General features: G+C 37.6%; 1 protein-coding gene and 1 long non-coding RNA gene across 2 annotated transcripts; one reads left to right on the forward strand and one right to left on the reverse strand.

Moving 5' to 3' along the window:
- Positions 1–2786: 2786 nt before the first annotated feature.
- LOC146478951 (uncharacterized) lies at positions 2787–3921 on the reverse strand. Its single transcript, XR_014865002.1, has 2 exons — positions 3528–3921; positions 2787–3280 (listed from the first exon to the last, which is right to left on the reverse strand). It is a non-coding gene; the product is annotated as an uncharacterized LOC146478951 (long non-coding RNA).
- An 11877-nt stretch (positions 3922–15798) lies between these two features.
- Positions 15799–17368, forward strand: LOC146478952 (uncharacterized protein KIAA1958 homolog). Its single transcript, XM_085111260.1, has one exon. The coding sequence runs from the start codon at positions 15912–15914 to the stop codon at positions 17175–17177; it is 1266 nt and encodes a 421-aa protein (XP_084967386.1). The 5' UTR covers positions 15799–15911; the 3' UTR covers positions 17178–17368.
- The last annotated feature ends 557 nt before the right edge of the window (positions 17369–17925 follow it).

Genomic DNA, 17925 nt, shown 5'->3' on the forward strand with positions numbered 1-17925 from the left:
AGTCAGCGCTTCACAGCAGCCTTCAAGTTCCTTGAAGCAGTAGCACTCGCTGATATTTGCTAGCAGATCACGGGTACAGTTTCCTCAAGTACACGAACATGGAAAATAATTCGATCGAAGGTATGTATAAGTACTTGGCCATAGTTTTGACAGATGATAATGAGGAGTGTGTGTATGCAAAATTCAAAAAGGTGAGAACTTTACCATTCACCAACACGCACTCTATTCTCCAAGCGTTTCGTTAAATCTTTTTCGAGTCGTTGCTTCTCCTCTTGTTCCTTGCGATATCTTTTTTAGCCATTCTTCGTCTGCTATCGGCTCGTCCGCGTACGGTTCGAATGTACGGTTCGAATGTCTTTACACGCGGAAGTTCTTCGGGTGATGTTCAGATTCAGAGAAGAAAATTAAAAAAAATTCTGTTATGGGCACTTTAACGGATATAGAGACCACGATCAATTCGCGTCCCCTCACGTATATCGGAGATGATGTTAGAGACGGACGAATTATCACCCCAGCTTTGCTTGCCATTGAAAGAGATCTAGGAAGTTCACCAGATAACCCTCCCAAGAAAGCTGAGGTATCGCTCTCGGAATGTTATCGCTACCAGCATCACTTTTGGTCTCGTTGGGTACGAGAATATTTGCCCAGGATGACTGTTCGTCAAAAGTGGACAGGGAAAGAAACCCCCCTGAAAGAAAACGACGTCGTTCTGACTTCCAAAGACAACATACCCAGAGGAAAGTGGAGGATCGGTAGAGTCATGGAAACCTTTCCTGGTAAAGACGGAAAGATTCGCACTGTGTGACTACAAACCAAGAAAGCGTCTATTAACAGACCGGTGCAGAAGTTACATTTGTTAGAAGAACACAGGGAGACAAATGAAGTTCAAAGAAACGGAGCAATTCGAGAAAGTCCAGAATGACAAACCATTTCCCGAAGTTCAAAGAGTTGGAAATGACTTTTCGTCATTTAGGGGAAAGATTTACAAGCCCGCGTACAAATCACGCGTTCAGGGCGGGAAATTAGACCTCCCAAGAGACTTTGAACGAACTAAATTAGGTGCTAAAGTAGACGAGAATCAACTGCAATCAGCATCAAAAGTAAGAGAAATATTCGTTGAATAAAACGTTGTGTTTTTTTCATTCGTTGTAAAAATGGGCCTGTATAGTAGCATATGACATCATTTTCTTATCGAAAAGCGTTTCATTCTTTAGAGCATAGCTGTGACTTCCCACGTTAAGATGGTGTTAAAGGGACGAAAATTTCTTAGAGGATGTTATACATTCCTCTTCACGACATTAAAACAGTTAATCAAAACACTCTTTGTCCTTGCCAATCTGTTGATCTAAAGCTTTCGCCATACCCAATGCCAGTCATGGCTGAAATTTACGGAGAGCGATCAAGAAAACGGTGAACTCATGGTTGAAAGTACGGAGAAATGAAGAAAACGGTGAACTCAAGGTTGAAATTACGAGAGAAATGAAGAAAACGTTGAACTTATTGTTGAAGCCATGGAGAGAAATGAAGAAAACGGTGAACTCATGGTTGAAACTTGTTTTGTTTAGAATTCTTACGTACTTCGCACTCAAGCATTAATACCGAGTCATATGAAGGAATTATGATAATGTCGTGCAGACATCCCTGATTGGCGTAGAATCCAACACTTGAACCTGCATGTTTGAAACTAGACCTGAATTTTTAAAAGAAACCTAGACAACAGTTTGTTTCCGTCCCGTGAGCCTGTTGTCAAATGGTTAAGATCGAATAGACGACAAAATCTTAGTTTCCACGTCTAATTCAATATAATTCTTCTACCTAAATTCAAATATTAATTCCAATTGTTCTAAAACAAATGAGATGCGTTTAAACTTGGTTGAGGTTATGCTATAGAGGAGAAAGACATTCATGCTTGATAGAAACTAGTCATTGCGCAACCGATGACTGTTTTTACAGATTTGAAGAATTAAATTTATTTCGACGAACGAGACAACTGCCAAACCAGGAGTCATGGGCTGCTGGCCAAACTTAATTATTTGGGTCGAACAGACTGCTTCGGCCCAAGGGAAGTTCGACGTTGCGATGAAGTTAAAAATTGGGTCTTACGTATCTTTTTTATTCTAACCGTCAGTGTTAATATTCCTGCACGTTTTAAGTACAAATAATTTTTTTAACTGTGAAAATGAAGTCATGATGCCTTAGAAATGTCGTTGTGTATTTTTAATTTGACAATTTTGTTGGAATTTTTTTCTCTTTCTATTCTTCATGTATCGGTAAAGTACCCAGATCTTATTCGGAATGGAGCGACCTCCAGAAGACAACCAAAAAAAATTGTGTGCATGGTTGTGATAAACCTCAAATTAAAGTAGTGTTCCTTCGAAGATACCCATTTCTCAAAGGAACCGCAAAGATATTATAAGGCCGTTAGATTCAAAACTTAACCCATCCAATAAACCACCTAACTACAACCCGAAACACCTCATGCTTTAATTTTCGGTTTGGATGTCTCTAACATAAACGACCTCTATGTGTAAAGATAAGCTCCAATAAATCATTCAACAGGGCTAGAAGGGGACATAAAATAATTTAATTTTATATTTTGGGTAGCAAGAAAATGAAACGAAAAGAATTGGATCAGACAAAGCTATCGACAACTGAAAATTCCCCACTTCCCCGGGCAAAAAAAAAAAAAAAAAAAAAAAAAAAATGAAAGGTAGGTCAAGCAGTCCCCATACATGTGGGTCTTGATTAAGAGTCTAGAAACCAAACAATTCAACGAATTTAAAGTCTTGAGTTATCTTTCCTTTATTCATACTTCTGTTCATTACAACAACTTTTTATTGGAATGCTTGTCTCTTACAAGATACGTACATTGGCTGTCACTTATCAAACACAAAAGTTACATTGCGTTTCTTTGTGTTTTATAAGTACCACATCTAACACATAGGTTTGAGTTTGAGCTTAAGATTCCTGCACGTTTACAATTCTTGCCTATTACTTGACAAAGGCACTGTTTGTCTTGATTGTCCAATCCAGAATAGTTTAGTGCTTTTTTAATAGCCTTCTCTCTACACCTCTGTCGTTTATCTGTCTCGATGAAATTTGGCAAATACGAGAAATAATTATCGCTGTTGTCTGTCATCGCTTCCCGAAGTTCTGCGAGGGAATTGTTGTCAGTGGCTATATTCTGTTTTTCCTGTCTGGTTTCCGTCCTCAAATGGTGCCCGCCATGCGAGGATGAGAAGATGAGTAGCAGATAAAACAGTGCTTTAAAGACATCAGTCTGTTGGTAGGATAACGGAGTAACAATTTAAGACTGATACAACATTCGGGACATACAGGACAACGCTCAACTTGTTGTCCCTTAAATTGCTATTTGCATCTGGGTGGATATTTTAAAGTTAACAACTTGTTTAGAAGAAAAGTAAAACACACAAAAAATCACCATGAGGAGAAAAATAAACCGTTTGCATAAAGAGGAATGAACACTTCGTAAGTAAAATCGGGTTGTTCAAATTTTAAAGATTTACCTCAGTAACTTTTGTGTTCATTTCTGATTATCCAAGATGAGTCCGGTTTGAAACGCTTTGTGGACTTCAGGTTAACTGGTGCTGTTTTTGGCCGACAGAGATTCTTTTATACCCTAACAGTGGGAAAACTACACGCTGTTCTTGCGTTTGAGGGTAATTTCAGACTTCCTAGCAAATAAAACATGACCTTGGAAATGAAATAATGATCAAACATCATGACAATTAACTCGGGACGAAACGAGACACGCGTCTGTTTCAAATTTGTGAGTCAGAGATAAACATCAGTGACAGTTCCGAGGAACGATGGTGTTTTGTAGGGATAATTATGAGCTCCTACATTTAAACGATTTTTGCCGTCTAATGGAAAAATAATTATCGGAACACTCGTATTTTAAGACACCAAACCTCCACATGCTGACTTAACGAACGGCAGTTATTTAATTGCACAACATCTGTTGTCAAAAGTGAACCTGTACATATTAATTAATACAAGTCGTTTACAAAACTTACTTAATTTGTTAAAACCTTGGTGGGTCTGGATGTTAGTTACATTTGTTGCCAGCAGTTTACGAACACGTCGCGGTAAATCATAGTTATGGATGTTTGGGCAAACAGTTTGCAAAAAAAAAAAAAAAAGCAACAACAAAACAACAAAACAAACAACACAAAACAAATTGACTTGCTCAAGCGGGAGGTGCAGTTTTCCGGAAGGAGATCCCTTAACATTGATCTCACAGGGGATTCATCGCGTATTTAATTTAAATTGGCTGTATGCGTTGGCTTGAGGTGGAATGAACATACGATATTAAGAAAAAAAAAAAACCAATAATGGCATCTCAGAAGCCCACGTTGAATTTAAACACTTACATGATCTATTTGTCTACTTTGTTGTTCATGACTAGGGGGGAATTAATCTCCGCAGCAAACGAGGAGCCAGCCCAAAAGTCGTCGGATATTATAACGGGTTTCAAGTTTATGCAACACCAAAGCCGCTATGTAAGACTAACAAAACGTCAAGATTCGGACGGCTACAAATCATATCTCCTTCAAAAAGGTACGCTTAGTAATAACCACTCCCTGCCTTTCCTCGCTTCCTAAAGAAACGTGGTTTTTGTTCTGTCAAAAAATCTCCAAAAGGTACCCCGCATTTTGTTTTCATTTCCTTCTCTTAAACCCCTCTTTGACAAGCTGGCGTCGGAGCGCTATAGTGTCAGGCAGAAAGTTTAAGTGTGAGAAGACGCTTTCTATAGTTACTTGAGACGTTCACCTTAAATCGCTTTTACTAACCATTCTGTAGGTTAGTAGACATTAGCGTGGTCTCTTGCAAATACGCAAATCTGATTGGCTGTATCGTCGTTGTGCATTGACTCTTAAACGATGATGTCTAATTGTTCTACATTTATTTTGCTAGCACTACCAATTTTTTTTTTAATCATCTATTTGTATACAATAATAACTGGATTACTAACAATAGTCGGCGTATTCTATGAAGAATCATTGTTACTTCGACTGCACCTTGTTTCATACCATACTAGATCCTGTAACTATTCTAAGCAGTCTAACTGTTGGTTCATAGCATGGTTTATAAGGCTCTTAACACATTATACGTCTTCTGGAAAATTTTTCACTCTGAGTCAAATTTCCCTGAATGTGAACCCGAAAGTTCTTCACCACGCGCAAGCCAATTTAAAGTAATCTTGGTCCGCCGTATAGTTGCTCAATAATTGAAGAAACTAAAGCAGTAGAAAGTAAAGTTCTCCTCGGAACAGTATAGCTTTTTTTGTTCCTCGCCAAGGAGTAGAACTGAGATTTTTGTTTTGGTCAGTTTCGGGTGGCTAAAGCTAGCTAGTTACTTAATTTTCTTTATTTGCTAAGATGTCTGTCCATTCCCCCCCCCCCCCCCACCCCACAAAAAATCGCTTATACTTGAGTTGCAATTAGCCAACGACAACTAACATAACAAAGACTTTTTTTGTTTCCTCAGTAAACACACTCTGTGTACATTTTGGTATCTGTTCATACTTAGCTTTTTACCAGTGCAGCTAACTGGCACCTTAAAAAAGAAAAGGACAGAGTAACGTGTGAAAAGAAATGGAGCAATGTTAAAATAGCCCAATGGAAGGTGGGTGCTAGATTAGCCGAAAACAATGACATTATTCGTGGGCTACGAGTAACAAATTACCAAAGAGTGAATATGTTTACAATGTCGTTATGACATCCCCTTCGATTCAAGGCGCACTAAGATTAAATGGGCAGGAAATGTTGAGCTATATTTAATTCTAAAGTTGAGCCAACTTCTTCTGTTTTGTCGGCTAACAAGGAAATATTTATATATGTCGTCGACGACTCAAAATTCTAATTAAATGGGTTCAAAACTTTGACATGTCTCAATGGAAGCTAAAATGTATTGCTGGGTGTGCTCTTACGATCAGCTATTCAAAGCAGGGTTAGCGTAAGCCCAGGAACAACAGTGTAAGATCTTGTACGTAATTTATTTGTGTACCGTAACACATTGACTTTCAATACTTGCCAACTGTTGACCAACAGAAACAGAGGCGGCTTTTTTATGATTTTTTAATGACTACATAGTAGTAGTAATCAATAACTTGACGTGCAAAAATTATTTCGAACACCTGTAAGCTACCCGTGGCCCGCCGACTAGCTAAAGAGTAGCTGGAGCCTTGTGAGGTTAACCTCGGTAAAAGCTGAGACAAGAGTAACGTTAACGTTCTATAAGAATTAAACATGTTATGTTTATTTATTTTTTTTTAATCTTCAAAGGGGCATGTGAAGCTGGCGTTATCCCCCATCGAACTCCATATTATAAGCCCAATTTGATACGTCGCTCAGATCAAAGAACGGAGCTTTGATGAAGTACTAAACGTCCGGCAGGTGGATGATCCCTTTCTCTCTTATCTTGGCGCTTTTGTTAAGCGTTCATGTTTGAATAACAAATCTCCGGCCATTCAGTGCGATGCAGCAGAAATGTGTTGTAATGTCAGTGTAAGTTGGATATTCTTGTGTATACTGAAAAATTAGCTTACTGTTGAATTCGTAGGAGCCAAATTAACTGACGTACTAGAATCTTCCTTTTTTAATGTAGGGATGATAAGTCAATTTAGCTTGTGTGTTTTTAGTATCTTTTAGCTTTTTTTACCAAGCTTAGAGCAGCTACAACTCTCCTGCGATGAAATGTAGTAGCTCGAATATGAAAATATATAAATAAATTGAAATTAAAAAAAAAAAAGAAAAAAAGAGGAAGAGGGGAATTAGTCTTAAAAATAAAACCGTTTGTGGGCTTTGAGCAACATCAGAAACATTTTTTTTATCTATCTATCTATCTATCTATCTATCACAAAGGAGCTACTTAAACACTGATAACATTTCACGTTATAACAACGGCTTTGTCATGACGTACTAAAATAGGCTTTAACTGGGCGTGTGGAGTTTTCTTTTATTGTTTCCGTGTTTGAAATACATCGTTGTGTTTAAAAAATGGATACTGCATTAGCCAGGTAAAAATCTTCATTTGACGCAGTCAAGGAAAGTTTTAATATAAAGGTGTTCAGCCTGTTTACAGCCGCCCCTCAGTGCAACAAAGGAAATAGGAGACGTCTGCACGCAGGCTATTTAGCCGTTAATTGTCTCGGCGACCCCTCTTCAAACGGTAAAACACTTAACATTAACAGTCTACTTAATTTTGTCGCGTCAATTGTGGGCTGGCGTGTGACGCCGCTGTGACAGACTGTCAACAGTCATTTCGTGATCATACGCTCCATATGATATTTTTATGTCCCTGTAAATTGCAAAATAGACCTGTGAGCAGATTAGTACCACGTGTATATGAACTTTTCTATAGTCAAATGGATGAAAACTGAAGTAAGAAAACAACAACAACCACAACAACAACAAAAAGGGAGCTGAAAAGAGTTCAACCACTCACTCTCGTGTATTAACAAAATTGCCCATGGTTCCTTTCCGATCGAAAATCTCGGTATATTAGATTTGTGTCTTTCGACGCAACTTTTTCAACACACGTTATCTGTCTTTAAGTCCGTCTTAATGGACGAATGAATAAAACGGTCCTACCAACTTGCTACAGCAGTTCTTGCTGACAATTTATTTTTCAGCGAATCAAAAAACAAACGGTAGCACACGGCAGCTAAGTCAGATTTGAAATGAATACTGTAACTCTATAGAATTTTATCCGGTCGCCGAAAGGTTAAGTTACTAATTAAGAAAGAAGAAAGTTATTAAAAAGTCCTAAATTGATCACTAGGCTTTTTGTGTCATGAACATGAATCGAAATTTAATCCTGATGAAATTTAATTTCCTTTTACTGTTCCGGTGTTTAAATAACCTTAAAAGTAACGTTATTCATTGCTGAAGGTTTAAAAAGAACAGTATAGTGTTACGTACTCTTTTAGCAGAGTTTAATTTTAATGTAGTTCCACTGTGTAAACATTGACATTATCTGTTTAACTGAAGATGACAAAATAAAACTGGACTGAAAAGCACCTCCAAGACAAAGAAGAACACGGAAAAAATATATTTAATGTAAAAGTATTTAGGCGAAATAACTAGAAAAGTGAATACATAAAAGATATTCACAATAAAAAATAAATGAACATAAATGAAAAATGAAATTTGTGTGTCATGAATATGAATGGAAATTTGATCCTGATGAAATTTAATTTCCTTTTACTGTTCCGGTGTTTGAATAACCTTAAAAGTAACGTTATTCATTGCTGAAGGTTTGAAAAGAACAGTATAGTGTTACGTACTCTTTTAGCAGAGTTTAATGTTAATGTAGTTCCACTGTGTAAACATTGACATTATCTGTTTAACTGAAGATAACAAAATAAAACTGGACTGAAAAGCACCTCCAAGACAAAGAAGAACACGGAAAAAAATATATTTAATGTAAAAGTCTTTAAGCGAAACAACTAGAAAAGTGAATACAAAAAAGATATTCACAATAAAATAATAAATGAACATAAATAAAAAATGAAATAAATTAATTAAAAAAAAAAAAAGTAACTCATGTCCTCAATCACTTCGTCAACGTGTAATGGAAAATGGGCACGAGGCGAAATGTCAGCTTAAGTTGGCAAGAAATGGAGCCAAAATATCTTTGAAACAGTTATCCTACCTTTAACTGGTTATCTTTTCGACCAAATGGTAATTTCACCGTTGCATTTTCTCAATGTAAATTTTGCTCCTCAATATTCTTGTGTGTTAGGGTTAGAGGTCGATCAAATAAAATATTACCTTATCTATTAAAATTTTAAGGATGATGGGTTCTCTGCCATATTGCGATTCATGTGTCATTCACTATAAAAGAGTTATTTTGAATAACCCCCGAACACTAACCCTGACCCTTACTCTAGCCCCTATTACCCCAAACGCTAACCCTAACCCTAAACCTAACCTTATTTCTATCCCTAAGCCTAAAACCTATATACACAGCATGAAATAGCAACGTAACTATTCCGTAAAGCTGCCGTAATGCTACCGTATTGCTGTGCTTTAAGTAACTTTACGTGACTTTCCAAAAATGTAAAGTTCAACTTTACGCAAGATTACGCCTCTTCAAACGTTAAAACACTTAACATAAACAGTATAGCTACCTAATTTTGTCGCTTGTGCGTCATTTGTTGGCTGGCGTGTGACGCCGTCTTGACAGACTGTCAACAGTCATTCCTTGATCCTTTGCATATGTAGACTAGTCTCTTTTAATAAAGGTTTCAGAATACTTTAAGTTGGGAAGACCCATCCGTTAAATACATTTTGGAAGGTATATTTTGACTAACTCTTTTTTATGTCCATGCAAATTGCGAAACAGACCTGTGAACAGATTAGTGCCACAGGTATATGAACTTTTCTATAGTCACCGGGATTAAACTAAAAGAGCTGATAGGAGTTCAACCATTCCCTCTTGTGTATTAACAAAATTGTCTATGGTTCGTCTCCGATCGAAAATCTCGGCATTTTCGATTTGTGTCTTTCGACGCAACTTTTTCAACACACACATTATCTGTCTTTAAGTCCGTCTTTACTGACGAATGAATAAAACGGTCCTACCAACTTGCCTCAGCAGTTCTTGCTGACATTTTATTTTCCAGCGGATCGAAAAACAAACGGTAGCACACGGCAGCTAAGTCAGATTTGAAATGAATTCTGTAACTCTAGAATTTCATCCGGTCGCCGAAAGGTTAAGTTACTAAGAAGGAAGAACGTTATTAAAAAGTCTTAAATTGATCAGTGAGCTTCAGTGTGTGTCATGTTTATGAAGCGAAATTTAATCTGGATATTTAATTTCCTTTTATTGTTCGCGTGTTTAATAACCTCGAAAGTAACGTTATTCCCTCCTGAACGTTTTCAAAAAAAGAACAGTATAGTGTTACAGACTCTTTTAGAAATTTAATGTCCTTTTACTGTTCCGGTGTTTAAATAACCTTAAAAGTAACGTAATTCATTGCTGAAGGTTTATAAAGAACAGTATAGTGTTACGTACTCTTTTAGCAGAGTTTAATTTTAATATAGTCCCACTGTCTGGACATTGACATTATGTGTTTAACGGAAGATAACAAATTAAAACTGGACTGAAAAGCACCTCCAAGACAAAGAGGAACACGGAAAAAAAACATTTCATGGAAAATTCTTTAAACGAAAGAACTAGGAAGGTGAATAGAGAAAAAGATAGTCACAAAAAAGAATAAATGAACATAAATGAAAAATAATATAACTTAAAAGTAAAAAAAAAGTAATGCAGACATCCTTAATCACTCCGTCAACGTCTAATTCAAAATGAACACCAGGCGTAATGTGAGCGGACGATGGTAAGAAATGAAGCCAAAATTTCTTTGATAGAACCTTTAACCGCTTATCTTTTTGACGAACTGCTAATTTCACCGTAGTATTTTCTCTGTGCAATTTTTGTTCCTCGATATTCTTCTGTGTTAGGGTTAGACGTCGATCAAATAAAATATATCTCCTTATCTAGTCAAATTTTAAGGATGATGCGTTCTGTGCCATATTTTGATTTAGTGTCATTCACTCTAAAAGAGTTATTATGAATAATCCCCTAACCCTAACCAATACCTCAACTCTAACCCCAAACCTAGGCCTACACGTTGACTCTAACCTAACTCTAACCCTAACCCTTACATCAGGGTTAACATTAGCTTTGTAGGTCTTATATATCAGGGTTAACATTAGCTTTAGGTCTTAGGCTTAGGGATAGAATTAGGGTTAGGTTTAGCGTTGAGGGTAAGAGTTAGGGTTTAATATAAGGTGAGGGTTATCACTGCATGAATTAAAAGACAGTACTTTTTTTGTTTGATTGTTCTTTGCTTTTACCTTGAAAAAAAAAAATCTTGTTAACGTGCTTTCTTCAGCAAGAACCTGGGGCACTGATCGTAATTCTCTTTTCTTTGCCCTTTTTAAAGATTATTGTAGCTCAGTGGTAGAGCATCGGAAGGTTTTAGGTTCGACTCCTGATAGGAGCACTCGGATTTTCTTTTTCCGAGTTTGCATGTGTCATTCACTGAAAAATACATCATGCCCTCAGTCAACGTTGCTGATGATTGCATTGCCGTGTATTTTGAGGCGGCTGGTAAACACGCGTACTTGAGAAAGCAAAGAGTTAATCTCTTCGAGTTTAACTCAGAGACAGTGTAAGCATGTCTCAATCAAGTTTAAAAGAGCGGAAATTGACACTATGATTTACCCTTTTTATAAGAAGGTTGTTTTGAGTTTTGCGATGTATGTTAGTTCACGATTTGGTTAAAACCTAAACCATTATCGGCGTACCTGAACGTCAGCCCAGGATAACAGACGAAAACTTTCAAGCTTATTTTCAGTCTAAAACAGAAATGTCTTGATAGTCTCGTAAGTATGTTTAATAATCGTAGGAAACAGGTGCATTGCTAATTAACTTTTGGTAAATTTGGTTGCCTTTGACGGATAATGTTATGGGAAGTTTAGTTCGTTCTGTTCCTCTCTGTGTAACGAGTTTCTTCGTGTTTCCGCCCAATATATTGACTGTGCAGGGGTCGATCAGATGGAGTCCAGTAAACTCTGTATGCAAATATCAATTTGAGCGTGATATTTGCCCCCGGTGTACATAATGTTTGATAATCATGTAGCCTAAAACGTCAAGGGAGGAGGGGGGAGAGGGAAGTTAACATTGTTATTGTTGTTTTTGAAATGTAGTTGGTATGTAGTATGTAGGTAACCGTGAGTAGAATTACATTAATGCTATTTAAAAAGTAATTAAATGTAAATATATAAAACATATATTGTCGTTTTGACTTTTGCCATGTATGTTAGTTCACGGTTTTGTTTGGTACCTAAAACGAAATTATCGGAGTACTCGTGGAGTACCTTATCTTACCTTATCTTGTCTATCGGCGTAATCGTTGAGCTCCACTTTTAGGCTTGGCTAAAAGGAGATTTATTTCAAAAATAAATGAATTTATACTGCTTGATTTATAGTCCCAGTACCCAGTCGAGGTATTTCCGATAATCCGGGACACTATAACTGCATTAACTGTGTGAGGCGCTTCCCTATCCCTCTTTTGCTCGAAGCAGTCACGAGTGAACAAGTCTCTTCCAGTCTACACTGAACTCGCGTTATTCGACCCTCCTCCTCCCCTTACCCACCGGTGAGACTCTGGTCATGTAAATCTAGTTTCAAGTTGCGGATAATCCCTCACCTTTGCTGGGAACTGATTCTCTATTACATTATATTTCATGACGGTTGTATAAATGATTGAGAAAATAAAAGGCCTCGCCACAAGCGTGGCCAAATTATCTCCAACCCAGTAGTCGCCTACGTTCATAGTCATCAGTGCCCAACAAACAGAGCTCATCCAGCACAGTGCTCTTCTTTCGAAAATAATCAGAGAAATGAATAAAGGAGCATAAATATATATAATATATAGTACACTTGACCGAACATCATCTAATAAGCAGTAGTCACCAACCTCAAGAGGAACATACATCGGACTTGGCGAAAATACATTTAAATTAAGACTAGGAAACTTGTAAAACTATATGCTCATTCATGAACGAACGGTATAAACACGCAACCGGACTCAGTAAATGCGTATGGAATCAGAAGGACCAGAGTGCCCGGTTGTTCAAAGGGCAATTAATAACACTAATCCCCGATTAAAAGTTAACCGAGGTTTCCAGCACGCTAGTTACTGAAATGAAAAAAAAAAGATCTATTTTTAGCCGATGGTAAAGAAAAGTCAATGTTAAAACTTAAGAGCAAAAATCTTTTCGAAAAATCCTTATTGATTACTAATTAAACTCGAAACAAACTACACGTTAACCCAGGATTAGCTTAATCGGGCTTTGGACAACTGGGCCCAGAACATTAAGTATTCGATATCAGATAGCGAAAAGTAAAACGTGCTAGATCATGCTCGAACGTTAGCAAGAAATGTAGCCTGTACTTATGGGAGAAAAATTTGTAAAATGTAAACCCGAAATGTCCACACTGAACAACAGAAACGAACTAACATCGAGCTGTAGATATTCCAGAAAATTTCTGCTGAAAGCCACCATTAATTAGCATATTGTACAATAGCATACAGGCTCGCTTTCTATATTTTCTATGTACCTGATTGTACTAAAGGGAATTTCAGAAGTTCGTTCTGAATTGTTTTCTTCTTACGTTTCATTATTTATTTAAACTGCCTCTTTAAATATTAGGTATATTATTTTTTGCTTATTTTTCCATTTGATCAATGAAATTATTAGTAACCGGAATGCCCGCCTTTATATTTTTAATGACATTTTGTGAGCGCCTAGGCATAGAATGTGCGAGTTCCTATGACGTGTCAAGAGTCACATTTTTCCCTTTCTGATTGAGATCAGGAGAGTTCGCTGGCCAGCCATCCTTGGCTATATAGCAAGTTCTTTTGACACCATGTCTGAGTTGCCTTTGAAGTGTGAGCCGGTGCTCCATCCCGAATGAATGTCATCTGTTTCTTTGAGCGAAAAAACGTCCTCTCCATCACGCCACCTGTCACCTGACGCCTTGATGTTTACGGTTTCACCTCAAGGATTTGGTTGATGTAGTACTCAGAAGTTAAGGTTTGGCCTGTGGGTAGCATGCATGCGTTCCTTTGTGAACCCATGACCCGCCATGCCACCCCACACCATCACCTTCGCACTTTGCTTCACTTGGGACATCACATTCCAAAAAATGTGTTCCAATCCTCTGCTATCAGCTTCGCGTATTTCTTGGCGAAACTCAAACGGGATTTCCTTTGCTTTTCGCTCAACAGAGTTATTTTCTTTCGCTTGAAAGCCTTCCATCCTTTCCTAGTCATGTATCTCCGCACCGTTATGCTCGAAACTTCGATATATTTTTCTGCTGGAGATTCTTGGCAATCTTCCTTGTTAAATTGTTCCATTTCTACTTTGCTTTCTCGATTAATTTTCGAGCACGATTGGTCAAAACAGACGGTCATCCGCTTCTTGGTTTGTCTTCGAAGCACTCTCTTTTCGACCACTTGTTCACCCAACGTTCAGTTTTGTTAAAAAAAAATTAGCGATTTCTTTGACTGAATGACCAGATGATCGTGATATGGCTGCTTTAGTCCTAGCATAAAGAATGTCTGACTTCATTTTCGTGACAGAGAAAACAGAAACTTCAGGAAAAACCAGAGAATAACAACAGAATTCGGGAAAGGAACAAGATACACAAAGGGCGCGAAGAAATGGCGAGAAAACGCACGTGTGCACATTTGTCGCGAAAATCGAAAAAACGGCATCTTGAAGACATTTGAATTTGCTGTTGCCAGCTATTTTAATAAAATCTCTACCTTAATTTATTGATAAAGTTCTAACAAACAATTGATTTGTTTAAAAATTAACAACTTTGAATGGGAACGAACTTTTGAAACACCCCGTCCTGCCTGTATTTATTTTTGGCTGTTGCCAGGTGATTCCTTCACAGGAAGCATGAAATTCCGAGTGGCAATTAAATGAAATAGTCCAACTCCGCAAATCTGTTTACTAAGACATACTATGCAGTGTATATGCAGTACAATTCCCGCAACGCTAGTCAACGACGGGAGTCACCCGGTTTTCGACGGTATCTGTGTGTTATTGTGCATGGCTTTTTAGCATGAATCATGTGCATTATTTTTAGAGCCAGGTGTTATCGAAAAGAAAAAAAAAAGATGATGCATGATTTTTTTTAATTTATTGAGTGCACAAACAGATTACAACACGCTTGTTAAAAAATACTACTTGTTGAGGTTGATACTTATACTATTTACAATACAGTGCTAAAAAAAATACAAAACTACTTACAATGCGACATTACTAACAAAACGAAACGATACCTACGCTACTAAGAACAATACTAACACTACGATACAATACAATTACTTACAAATTAATAAATTTAATTTAGTTGCTTACAAATAGATAGTATTTGCCTTTGCACAGCTAGACTCTAAACATTAATTGTTTAAAAAGTTGGACCATGTTTTTATTAAAAGAAAGTAGTTTATTGGTCATAATCGCAATGTATTGTTCTAATTCAATTTTTTCGTTAACGAGGGTGACAAAATCTATGAACTGGGGTCTTTTGTCATCTTGAGCTGCATTAATGTAAAGAAAATATTTTCCATTTATGATCAGGTGATTTTGGGTTAAACCGGACGATGTGAATTTTAAAACCCCATATATAATTTCATTTTGCTCTAACATAATGTTTCCTCTGCATGTAGCGTTGAACCACTTTGTAAACTTATTCCAAAAGGATCTAGCAATTGGACACAAAAAGTGTGTCTGATCAATATCATGGTTAATAACATAATATTCGATTACATATGGAAGTACAAGAATCCAAAACTTAAAAAAAAAACCGACTATAATCAAAAATAAGAAGGAGGGAGGACTTAATATGTTAGATTTTACGTTATTTGATAAAGGATCCAAAAGGATCTAGCAATTGGACATTCCACAAATAAATGGAGTGCTGTCGGATCGATATCATGGTTAATAACATAATATTCGATTACATATGGAAGTACAAGAATCCAAAACTAAAAAAAAAACGACTATAATCAAAAATAAGAAGGAGGGAGGACTTAATATGTTAGATTTTACGTCATTTGATAAAGCGTTAAAGATAGTCTGAGTAAAGCGCTTGTGCGCTAATGATAAAAGACCATGGAAATTTATCCCACTATCCTTACTTTCCAATGTTGGCGGCAACCTTCCTTTCCGGTGTAACTATAACATTTATTATTATACAATGCTGATGCTATCTCAATTTTGATTGGCTAAAAGCACCCCGCTAATTCTAGATGGCGCTGTGTCATCGCGTCACATCTACAGACACTGGCGTTTATGCATGTAGGTATGACGCGTTTTTGCAGACAATGGTTTTCGTCACCTGACAAGCTAGCCGGCGGTTTGAGCAAGATTGTCATGGCGGAGTCCGCTCCAAGATTCGCGTCAGTCTCAGAAGCGGATTTAGGACGCCTTGTTGACGACAAGGACGCAAAGAACACCAAACGAGCTACCAAGACAGCTCTTAGAGTTTTACAGCAGTATTTGAAGGAGAAGAAAGTTCCCGAACCGCAAACCAAAGATGGCATCAGTAACGTTCTCAAACTATTTTATGCCGAAGCTAGAAAAGTCGATGGAACTTCTTATTCCAAAAGCACTCTCAACAGCCTGAGATTTGGACTGGGCAGACACTTCAAGGCGACTCTTGGCTTCGATATAATAAACGATCCAGCATTTGCCGAGGCAAACAAAGTTTTTGGCGCCAAGTGCGTTGAACTAAAACGACAAGGGCTCGCCAAAGTCGAACACACGCCACCGATCTGCGAAGAAGATCTTAAAAAGCTGTACGAAAGCGATGTTTTTAACCAAAACAGCCCGGAAACGCTTCAAAACAAAGTTTTTTTCGAGGTTATGTTGTACTTTTGTCGCCGAGGAAGGCAAAATCTTCGTGAACTCAAAAAAGCTGATTTTTCATTCAGCACGGATGGCAAAGGTGCAAAATATGTGTGCAAAACAACAGATGAACTCACAAAGAACCGACGAGAAAATGATGAAGGATTTGAAGGAGGCGTGATGTTCGAGAAACCAGGACCACACTGTCCTGTGGCTTCATTTGAACGGTACATACAGCACCTGAATCCCCCAAACGAATTTTTGTTTCAGCGGCCGAAGAAAAACGCCGGCATATCTGATCAAGTGTGGTACGATAACATGGTTGTCGGAGAGCGTTTGCTCGGTGAAAAAATGAAAAGGATCTCTCGAGAAGCCAAACTTTCAAAGTGTTACACCAATCACTCGATCAGGGCAACGGCGGTTACAATCCTGGACAAGTCCGGGTTCGAAGCAAGGCATATCATGGCGGTGAGCGGGCACAGAAATGAATCCAGCATTCGGAGCTATAGCAGGACTGACATTTCAACCAAGAGAAAAATGTCGGAAACCCTGACGACAGAGTGCGAGGTGAGAGGTGAGGAAGTGGCTATTAATCCGCACCAGTTATCTCCTGTTATTAGCCTTTCTCAAGAGGAATTTATTGTACAGAACTCTCATTCAGAGATAACGAAAAATTTTAATTTCTTCAACTGTAATGTCAACATTCATTAAACGCAAATCGGGAACATTTTTCATAAGACCGTACAACTTAACTTTAGAATTTTGTTCAAAAGTTTCAGTTCGATTCAGTTTTTCCTGAAACGTTTTCAGATGTTTTAAGCTTAAATCCTTTCTGTAAACCTTTTGAATTCCGCTTTACACGTTATTCACGGCTGTCATTAATAAAGATGTTTACACTGAAACGTGTCATTGCGTGGCTTACTTTGTTGTTGTTCTGTGAAATGTCTCAACGCTTGTACATTTATAATTGTATAATAAAACAATTATTGGATTCGGTTTTCGCTTGATAGCGAAATTATCAAGGCCTCGGTTTGTGTTATCCGCCTCAGCCTTCGGCTTCGGCAGATAACACAAACCTCGGCCTTGATAATTCTCGCTATCATGCTCAACCTCATCCAATAATTGCTTAATATCTACCCTTGGATGAAAACTTACCAAAATTCTATCGAGATATAATTTCCCACTGGCAGAAAATTAATAGCACTAACCCGAAAACAAAAGGAGACGTGTTAAATCAAATAATATGGAACAACCAGTTTATTCGAGTAAACAACTGATCTGTCTGGAAAAAAATAGCCATTGAAAATCTCTCGTGTCTTTTCGACAACGAAGGTGACTTTTTCAACCTTCATGGAGAAATACAACGTCAAGAGTAACTTTCTACAGTATTATAGCCTTCTATCTGCAATACCACAGGAATGGAAAACTATGCTAAAGCAGGAATGTCTTCCACCGTCAA

This window comes from Pavona decussata, unplaced genomic scaffold, assembly GCF_977016875.1.
Source record: "Pavona decussata unplaced genomic scaffold, jaPavDecu1.1 SCAFFOLD_61, whole genome shotgun sequence".
Lineage (NCBI taxonomy): Eukaryota > Metazoa > Cnidaria > Anthozoa > Scleractinia > Agariciidae > Pavona > Pavona decussata.